General features: G+C 35.5%; 1 protein-coding gene across 6 annotated transcripts; it reads right to left on the minus strand.

The window, feature by feature from the left end:
• Window positions 1–813: 813 nt before the first annotated feature.
• On the minus strand, window positions 814–10,751 carry LOC106131008 (uncharacterized). Of its 6 annotated transcripts, none has more exons than XM_060953023.1 (8): window positions 10,734–10,751; window positions 8,189–8,205; window positions 7,183–7,268; window positions 5,401–6,762; window positions 5,030–5,200; window positions 4,121–4,284; window positions 3,365–3,467; window positions 814–2,415 (listed from the first exon to the last, which is right to left on the minus strand). In XM_060953023.1, exons 3-8 carry the CDS (start codon window positions 7,261–7,263, stop codon window positions 2,332–2,334), a joined length of 1,965 nt encoding a protein of 654 aa, XP_060809006.1. In that variant the 5' UTR covers window positions 7,264–7,268; window positions 8,189–8,205; window positions 10,734–10,751; the 3' UTR covers window positions 814–2,331. The 6 variants fall into 6 exon arrangements, with proteins under 6 accessions (XP_060809006.1, XP_013185438.1, XP_013185436.1 ...); XM_013329984.2 differs by lacking the exon at window positions 10,734–10,751 and adding an exon at window positions 8,483–8,558; XM_013329982.2 differs by lacking the exon at window positions 10,734–10,751 and adding an exon at window positions 8,483–8,551 and having other exon boundaries at window positions 8,189–8,262.
• Between the last annotated feature and the right edge of the window lie 284 nt (window positions 10,752–11,035).

The raw sequence follows: 11,035 nt of genomic DNA on the forward strand, positions 1-11,035 counted from the left end.
TGCAGAAGAAGCGGTAACAAACTGCACTGCAGCATTTCCTTCAACAACGTCAGTGTTCAACGTCGACCCTGGAGTAAGTAAATGAGAAACAAATCGGACCTCCGCATCCGCAACCATGCAGGCAAAAATACAACCTATCTAGCCTCCGTAGCCATGACACGCGCGACACCGTTATTATCGCGCGAAAACTATCGCTGTTTTCCTTTTTATTATGACGTGAAACGGTAACTGAACGGAAGTCGAACGACAGGAAGGACTTAATGCGATAATGCAGCAACATTTACATCTTGTAACATAATAAAGATAATACAAGTCGTGTGAATTCACTCAGTGAACAGGAAAAGAAATCTTATTTTATTTGCTATAAGGTTAAGCGTGGCCAGTGCCCGCGTTAAGGTGCTTTCAGCAGCAGATTTGTGTGCGCATGCGGCGGTACATTGTATATACTTATAATCACTGACGTGAATAATTACTGAGTAAGAAATCCAAATTTGAGCAATTAAAATCAGAGAGGTTAGTGAGAGTTTCACTCGATCAAACGAGTCGAGCGAGTGAACGTGTATTTATATGTGATTTTATCAGCGCCACATAGCGGTAACGAGATGAGACTAAGGCAGTTTCATACAGATTGGCGTTAACTTGCTCGACGAGTTTGATCGAGTAAAACTCGCACTAACCTCTCAGAGCGATCAGTTTTTTACGTCGGAAGTGGGTAAGGGTCCATAGTTTTTTTGTTTTTCTGGCGTCCACCAAACACCGCCCGGTCAACCAGGTGGTATAAACAATACACCATATATGTATACAGTTCTTTATTTTAAAAACAGAAATAAGGAAAAAAGTTTTAAGCGTACAGAATAAAACTAATTCAATAACTTATTTACATTTTCACCTTACACAGGCTTTGGTGTAGACAAATACCAGTATTGTTTTTCAATAATACTTAACAGTTTGGCTATAGAAAGATTACCTTAAAAATTGTTACAAGTATAAGATAGGCTAAGCTTTTATTGAAAAAATATAAGTACCCTATATTTTAAAAGAATTATAAAGGTAGTTATTATTAGCATTAATCGCAACCACTTATTAGTAGTTACAATATACATGATATGTTTGCTTGTGTATTTATATTTTATAATAATTGAAAAATCTAACAATTATTAAAATCACTGCCATGTCAAGCAATATCTTTCGTTAGACAAACTCTTAGTATAATAACATAATTCAATGGTCATAATAACAACACAAGTACGACAAAAATATAAACTGAAAAGAAATTGCAACATAAAGACAAATTAAAAGTAAAAATAAGAGTATCATATAAAGTATATTATGATATACACACAATTTCCTTATTTAAAGCGTCAATTATCATAAAAATAGAAGGCACTAAGTGACCACGTAGTAATTAAAACAAAAAATCTGAAAAATCTCCAAATAACCAATTCCCTCAGTGAAATGTTTTCAAAAATATGTAAATGTCGAGTTATTCTCGGTACTTCAGAATAGAACCACTCTTCCTATGGAAGTCGTTAAAAGCGACCAAGGAAAAGGCTAATAAACTTTGTATTCTTTTTGCAGGCGATGGACTATCAACCTGCCACTATTTGAATCTCAATTCCATTGGGCATGGCCTTACAGTCTTTTCAAGACTGTTGGCTCTGTCTACCCTGCACGGGATACTAACGTTGGTTCGCGGTTCAAATCAGTCAAGTCGGAAAAATCATAGCTAACTATACAGTATTACCGCTTGTATAGTTACACCGATGTATCTGCGTAGGAGTCTTAATTTTGTTCGGCGCGAAAGTATTTGAGCGGTTGGGCCAAGAGCGCGATATTTCAACCCGCGAACTGAACTGTCCGCTATTGTACTACTAGTATAAGCGAGATAGCAGACTGAAATTTTTAAGTTTAATGTACTTGTAATAAGGTCTTTATTGGATTGGATTTTCATTCGGTTAGATACGTCGGTAGGTTGCGCTATTCTGCGCCATCGAATCTTGCCGACACGAGTCCTAAGAATGGTACTACTGTAATCTAATCATATATTTTGTAACTACAATCCAAAACCTCGTGAATTTTTCTTTACAAAAGCCATGGGAGCCATAGTTACACTTTATTCGAAATTTGCATCAAATCTTTATGTGTATAACACAAGTCTCGAAAGTTCGAGAGCGGTAGATCAATCTGCGTAATTTATATATTAATTATTTATATATGAATTAATAAACACAAACATAATTAATCATTATAAATGCGCTATTGCAAAACTTGCGCCAATTTAACCTACGTTTTTTTATTTCTAACACATAAACAATGATAAACATACAAAAATCAAGGCGTCCCGCTGAGTTGAGAGTTCGGTATGAACTGCAACGGTTGCACGATTTCACCGGCCTGCCGGACGCTACTGCAAATCTGAAAAAAAAAATGTCAAAAGAAAAATTTTTAATCAAAATTTTTACCCGCAGATCTCGTATTTTTTCAATTGCATATGTCTTGCCATTGTATACATACATACATACATAAAATCACGCCTCTTTCCCGGAGGGGTAGGCAGAGACTACCTCTTTCCACTTGCCACGATCCACTTCCTTTGCTTCATCCACATTCATAACTCTCTTCATGCAAGCTCGGCGGTTTCGGGTACTCTCGACCTGACCCTTTACCAGGACGTCCTTAATTTGATCCAGATACGTTCGTCTAGGTCTTCCCACTCCGACCTTTCCCTCCACACTCTCCATGTATATCTGCTTAGTCAACTGTGATTTAAAAATCACGGTTACACATCCAGTTACCTGGTTGTGCAGTTAGTAATCAAACTAATGTACATTACTTAGAAAATAGTCATTGGTACACACACGGCCGAGGTGGGATTTGAACCTGTGCCTTTCTGCGCATCGCGCATTTTAACCGGGCGCCTTACCGATTCGACCACCGACGCTTTCACGTGACGATATGTATATATATGTGTATGTATGTATATGTGTATTTATGACTGTATGTATGTATGTAAGACTGTATGTATGTAAGACTGTATGTAAGTATGACTGTATGTATGTAAGACTGCATGTATGTATGACTGTCTGTATGTATGTATGTAAGACTGTATGTATGACTGTATGTATGTTTGTATGTATAACTGTATGTATGTTTGTATGTATAACTGTATGTATGTTTGTATGTATAACTGTATGTATGTTTGTATGTATGTTTGTATGTATGACTGTATGTATGTTAGTATGTATGACTGTATGTATGCATGACTGTATATATGTATGACTGTACGTATGTATGACTGCATGTATGTAAGACTGTATGTATGTAAGACTGTATGTATGTAAGACTGTATGTATGTATGAGTTACCTGCAGCGGAGTCCGCTTGGAGCTCCAGTGCGCGGAGAGCCGCGCGCTGCGGCGGACCGGCGTCACCGTGTACTTCGGCGGCTCATTCTGCATTGATTTACGTCTGAAAACATTAACACGATTGAAAAATACAAGTTTACAAAGATCAGTGCAATGTAAGCGGATAAAAAATATGATAATTAACACTAGAAACCTCAAAAATAACAGTATTTCTCCACTATTTAATGGATGTTATTATACAATTATAAACATTCCCCTTGAATCACTCTATCTATTGAAAAAGTGACCGCATCAAAATCCGGTGCGTAGTTTTAAAGATTTAAGCATACAAAGGGACATAGGGACGGAGAAAGCGACTTTGTTTTATACTATGTAGTGAAGTGTCAGTGAATCTCCAGCAACAGTGATCCTTTTACGGCGAACAAATTCTTAGGCAACAGCTAGTCGTAAAATCCAATTATAGCCAACTAGCTGTGCCCGCGACTTCGACCGCGTGGAATAGTTATTTTGGGCATCATTGAAGGACTCAAGGATGAATAATTTTTCCCGTTTTTGTTCACATTTTCCATTATTGTTGCAGCGTGATGGTATATAGCCTAAAGCCTTCCTAGATAAATGGTCTATTCAACGCAAAAATAATTTTTCAATTCGAACCAGTAGTTCCTGAGATTAGCGCGTTAAAAAAAAACAAACAAATAAACAAACGCTTCAGTCTTATTATAGATTATATCATTGGGGAACAGATTAAATACTCACAGTTTCGCTTGCTGTACGGCAAATCTGATGATTGTGCTTTTGAAAACATTCTTCACGTCCACCATTTTGGGGTCGGCCTGCCTCCGCTTGCCGCTGTTGGGACTTATCTTCAGTTGCATGAATTTGTCCAAAAGCTGATCAAGATTTGCTTCAACTACAGAGCGCTGAAATGGAAATAAAGATATTTTCATACATACATTCATATATATGTATATATTAGAATAGAATAGATTTATTTTCAAAATTTGATACTAGGTATCACTTATTGTCGTCACATCACTTAAAATCTAATTATAACTACCTACTACCGCTTCTAAAGCGCATGTGCAGAAGAAGCAGCGGAACAAACTATACTGCAGTATATAATGTAATAGATTACATAACACATACGTCTATATCCCTTGCGGGATAGCGAAGTCAATAGTCTTCAAAAGACTGAAAGGCCACATTCACCTGTATCATACATATGAATATGATGGAATTGAGACTCAAATAGTGACAGGTTGTTAACACATCGCCTACAAGAGTAATACACACATATAATCACGTCTATATCCCTTGCGCGATAGATAGAGCCAACAGTCATAAAAAGACTGATAGGCCTTCAGCTGTTTGGCTTAATGATAGAATTGAGATTCAAATAGTGACAGGTTGCTAGCCTAAAAGAAAAATCCCAAGTTTATAAGCCTATCCCCTAATCGCCTTTTACGACATCCATGGGAAAGAGATAGAGTGGTCTTATTCTTTTTTCCAATGGTTTTCTCTACGCTACCAGTCCAGCATGAAAGCCCGCATTTGATTGAACGTTCGCCTTTTCTCTTAGTCGCCTTTTACGACATCCATTAGAGTGGTCCTAATCAAAAGTGCAGAAAACCACACGGCATTCCATCAATTCATTTTAATAATTACCTCAGTTCCCTTGGCGATAGCTTCCTCCCAACACTGCACAGAGGCAGGCAGATCCCCCCTCCGTTCCTCCAGGGCAGCCCGGCATTCCCAGTAGGCAGCGTTGTCTGGGGCGGACGGGAACCTCTCGCGGATGGAACGAAGCCAGCGGGCACATTGCTCCCAATCGAAGCCCTGGATAATGAAGAGGAAATTATATGCCTTTAAATTTTTTTACAAGAGACTTATTAAAGAAAAGTAAAAAAGTACATGCATACAAACATACATATGGTCACGTCTATATCCCTTGCGGGGTAGACAGAGCCAACGGTCTTAACAGGGCCAACAACTTAATGATTACTAAATAAATTGAAACTAAAGAGAAAGATACTCACTTCTCGAAGTAACTCGGTCAAATCATTCAACGCTCCGGTCAACAGTTCATCCACATGATGCACATGCATCACCTCTCCTGAAGTCATCGTTGTATTGCAGCTCTCGTTCATTTCACCACTGTCACTCACAAAACTTGCCTGCCTCCACTTATCCAGCTCCGGCACCGTTTCCTTCTCATTCATATTCTCCGTATACGAATCATCATCACTATCAGACTCTAAAGCTATATTCTCTTTATTCTCATCATCAAAGTCCAATTTAGGAGGCTCGAATGGCTTTAAATTCTTCTGTGTTAAATGATGTATTCCGAAGCATTGTAAATGATGATAAGACTCAATATTTTTCCCGCGTTTTTGCAACCAACTCTGCAATTTGGATTGCATCTCATCCGGTCTTGGTGTATTAAAATTTAATGGTACAGGCGTTTGGAATTTCACTTTCTTCCTTTCACTTTTAATGGCCGAAATTACTTTATCACCTTTGACATTCTCGTCTTCATTAATATCTTGCAAATGCACTTTATCTAACTTCTCGCCTATTGAGGACCATTTGTGAATGCAATTGCCTATTTCATTCTTGCTTATACGTTTGAAATGCACAGCCGATATAGATCTTCTAACGGGCACTACTTTCTTGGGTTTTACATCAAAAACAGTTTGTCTCTTATTCATGATCAACCCGGAATCCTTGATCAACTTTCTCAAATAATTCGTGTCAGAATGCAGTTTTTGCACATTGTCAACCTCCTTTTTAGCAACAGGTTTCGGTTTGTATAATCTGTCGAAAACGGATTCCGCATTCGGATTAGTTTTGAAATTGGAAGCTGGCAAACTTTTTCTTGGCAAAGGTTTTGGTATATCTGTTTTAGGAGCCATACTTTTTCTAACCATAGACTTATTAGAGTTAACTTTATTATCATCTATTTTAACAGCTTTAGCTACAGGTATCTTTTCAGATATTGTAGGTCTTTCAGTTTTAGAACTTGTAGGCTTAACATTGGTCATACCAGTACTGTTAAGTGTTTTATCTTTCTTAATTTCTTCTATTTTTCCAGAACTATATTTTGCTTTATCAACAGTGACTTTTTGTACAATTTCTTTTTTAATAACATTTGTTGTAGGATTTGTTTTCATAACATTTATAGTTTTATTTTCTTTATTGTTGGGAACTTTTTGCCCAACAGTGGGCACTGTGGTGGGTCTTTTAAATCCACCGTTCATGTGCATATGGTTTTTAACTGATCCAGTCGTATTTGTTTTTGTAGGGTTAGCAATATCAGTTTTGCTTTTAGACAGGGATAAGTTAGATATAGACCTCTGATGTTCATTTTTGTTATATTTCTTAAGGTTCAGTTCGCGTAACTGAAAAAAAAAGCAAATTTGTCAATATTTTGCTCACTCAACATATTTTCAAAATTTATATTTTTTGTAATCAAATAATTATTTTAAACTGTTCTGCTATGTGATTAATGTTGAAAAGACAATATGTCCTTCTCCCTTACTCTAGGTAGATGGAGAAGGGAATAAAGAGATGTACCTGGTTCATAAATAAGGAGGCGGTTAATACAAAACAATTATTTAATTATTACAAAACAACTGTAACTAGTATTTTTTATTTTAGTTATTTTCTCGTGTTATGGTACATACATTTGTATAAACAATAAAAACTATAGCTGTTTCGCTTTTCATTATAACATAAAACGGGACAGCGATAGGTTTACGAGTGATAAACCGAGGCTGGAAAGACTTATTTCTTTTTTATCAAAATTAAGAAAGTCTTACCTTCTCAATCCTGGCCTTTTCCCTGGCAATCCTCTCTTCCCGGAGCTTGTTCAGACGTTCAGCAACCGACGCTGCCTCCATAATGACTAAATAAAAAAAATATAAATTAACATACAGTCAATTCCATCATCAAGCACTACAGCTGACGGCCACGGCTAAGGGATAAAGATGTGATTACATGTGGACAAGACATGATCATATTTGAGCAATTTTTCTGAGATTGAATAAGCTAGGGTCTGTTTTTAGCTAGTACAATACTAGTGGGATAAATGGCACCAGACTTATGGTCGCTCAGTTTCATACTTGTAACAAATTGACATGCCAAAGAAATGCAAAGTTGGTTCCTCATTCTCCTATAATTGCAGTAATATACCTAGACATTGGAAAAACATAAAGGTTTAAATTTATACAGATTGAAAGCAGACAAAGGTGCGGGCAACAGCTTGTATTCATTAATTCATATGTTTACTTATTTAACTTACAAATGTATTTATTTCATAGTTTTATTTTTAATTTACTTAATGTATGTATGATTTTGTTCTTTCAATTTGATTGTTTTTTTTTTATTTACTAAATCTAATTTCACTTGATTATTTAATGAAACTGACATGCGTATGAGTTGGTGGTAGTTATATATCTACTGTAGAACTGTGTCAAGTTGATAAAGAAATAATTAGCTGCCGCCTGTTTTTTTTTTATTTACTAAATCTAATTTCACTTGATTATTTAATGAAACTGACATGCGTATGAGTTGGTGGTAGTTATATATCTACTGTAGAACTGTGTCAAGTTGATAAAGAAATAATTAGCTGCCGCCTGACTTTTAGAAAATTGGGAACATATTTACACATAGGTAGTCCCATAAAATGCGCCAGGTTCATCTTTGCCTTGCAATAACATCAGTCAGGAGAATAAAATGTACATATTTTGTTGTACGATGTCTCTGTGTGTATTAACAAGGCTTGTTTGTTTCGAAAAGAATTTCAATTTGAATTTATTTACTCACCGATTCCACGTCAATTTCTTTTCACAAAAGACAATTTCCCGAAGTAGCAGAATTATAAAGAAGTAAAATAAAAGCTGAAGCATGAATATTTGCTTAATTACAATATCCAGTTTAAACAATATTATAAAATAAACAATTTATCGTTGTACGCTCCGCCATGAAGTATGTTTCGTGTTTTAATAATTTTCACAAGCACAGCGCTTATTGTTTATTATATAATATTGTAAGCACTGGATAATGTCAATAAATAAATATTCATGCTACGATGTCCAGAATCACAGTCACAAGATATACCTAAAAGAAAATTAAAACAAAATCGTAATAGACTTTACTGCGACGACAAGCGACGGTTATCAACCGCTCATTTTCAAAACACAATGAATGAGATTGAATGATAATTTTATGACAGAAAACCTAACTTCATATGACAGATCTAGTGTCGTTAAGATTCTATATTTCAAACTTTGAGAAAACATAAAAAAACATGTACATATTATGGGATTAATTATTTTATGTATATAATAATTTTAATATAATATGGTTCTACACTATTACATATAATTAACGACAAAGTACAATTAATTAATTAATACTAGTTGTATTTTTAATAATCATAATATGTAGGTATGTACGGTCGCGTTCATAATTGCAGTCATAGTTCGCAAAACTTTATAGCTTGCAGTCACCGCTGTTACTCACACATTCACACAAATAACACAATAAACAACAAGTTGGGTAACCCACCATCAAGAAGAGGGTAGTGAAAAAAAAAAGTCGTCCGCTAATCAACACAGCGACACGCCACACAGCGGAGATCCATGGTGGAACAGTACGAAAATAATGGCTTCATACCGACCAGAATATTAGCGGAACAGTTCGACACATCAGTTTACTGTTTTATGTTTGCACCGTGAGGGACTACACCACAGACAGCCAGCAAGAAAGCCGTATTTATCAGAAATAAATAAGCAAAAACGTTTAGAATTTGCTCGGCAGTATTTGGATTTTGACTGGAAAAAAGCGATATTTACGGACGAAAAGTTCGTTTATTTTATGTCATCACAACACGGTAGACTTCATTTATTTATGGCGAAGAAATGCAACTCGGTATGAAGAAAAAAATATTGTGCCAAATATGGAGTCTGGACACATCTCTGTAAATATGTGGGGCTGGATGAGTGCTGCTGGACCTGGGGAACAGGTGTGGATAGCAGGACGCGCTACAGCTGCTCATTATGTGCAAGTGCTGGAAGAAACCATGTTACCAACTGTGCGGTGTATTTATCCGATTGATGATATGCCAACAATATCATTTGTGCAAGACAACTGCCCTGTGCATCGAGTCCATATAGTGCGTGAAAGGTTCTGCCAATTTATATTAAAAGTACTAATTACTTAGATAGTATTTTAAGGACAGCTTCAATATCTTTTCTTTATGAAAACGAATAATTAAGCTGTAACCTTAATAACAGGAGATAAGTGGATGATACAATTAGTGTAATAAACTATATATGTATAGCTTTATATAATCATCAATATGTAAATAAAACTATAGGTAAACTGTTTCAATAAAATTTACTAATTTTAATTATTGAATGTTTTATTTTGCTCCCTCTTGTTTAATATTTCTTGCTGATTCCTGTGTTTGAAAACACGGGTATTGTAATTCTTAGATATCAGTTAGTTGGTTAGTCAGTCAGTTACTTAGTTCAAATGGCACCTTGAAACATTAAAAATTGTCTAACACTAAAATAGACAAAAAAATCCTTGAATAACTTCGGAATCCAAGTAACGCTAGTAACTAGAACAAGCGAGTGTGAGCAAGCGAGATTATTTAATATATCTTAGATCTCACTTGCTCACACGAAGTAATAAAATTGCTACCCAATAACTTTCAAAGGAACCACTACCTATGTTAGGGTCCTGTGTAGACAAACTTTCAACCTTATTGAAATGACATAAGTCTGGCAGGCTTTCCTCTATAGGCAAATCTTATGCAAATAATGAGAGACGACGATATTTCGATCGACAATTATCGGGCCCAGTTCGGCCATCGTTGATTACCGTCTCTTTCTGTTTTGTTATGTTATATGTCATAGAATAATAAACTCTTTTACTTAGTAATCATTGGTATTAAAGACCGTATTCATTTGAAGGAATATTTATTCTTTTAAATATGCATGTGTGTGTGTATCTAGTGGAACCACAGTGCACGCTATTTTAACCCGTAAGAATTTTAAAACTATGACTGCAGATATGAACGCGATCGTACCTATGTAATTATCAATAACAATAATGTATTTATTGGGAAAACAAAATCATAATAAAAACAATGTCAAGGACAGTCAAATTTGGGTGTCCCAAAGTCAATCCACAATTAAAACTGATGTAAATTTTTTTTTTGCAAAAAATGTTATATTTATAAACAAAGTTACCTTATATATCTTTGTATCTTACTGAATATAACAGTATATTCTACGAGATTATTTAAGCTAGAAGTTATTAATTAAAATTTAAATCCTAAAATGCGAAATATTGGTCTCACCTAAGATAGTCTAGAACTAGTGACACAGACTAGTGATACGGGGCACGCTGGATTACATTTCTATAGAATAGGCTAAATGTGAAAATGTGAAAACATCAATGTAAGTATATCTTGGTAACCACTGATCTTAGATCATGATCTGAAACCACTTCTTGCGAATATTCAAATCCATCGGCATAGAAAAAAACAGGTTCGTAGGAGATTTTATTGTTGTATTAGTGCATTGAGGCACTGCACAACATTTATTGGAACTCATTTTAATAATTTTCACACATAATGATGTGGCACAAGTTAAATAAAAC

This window comes from Amyelois transitella, chromosome 30 (genome assembly GCF_032362555.1).
Source record: "Amyelois transitella isolate CPQ chromosome 30, ilAmyTran1.1, whole genome shotgun sequence".
Lineage (NCBI taxonomy): Eukaryota > Metazoa > Arthropoda > Insecta > Lepidoptera > Pyralidae > Amyelois > Amyelois transitella.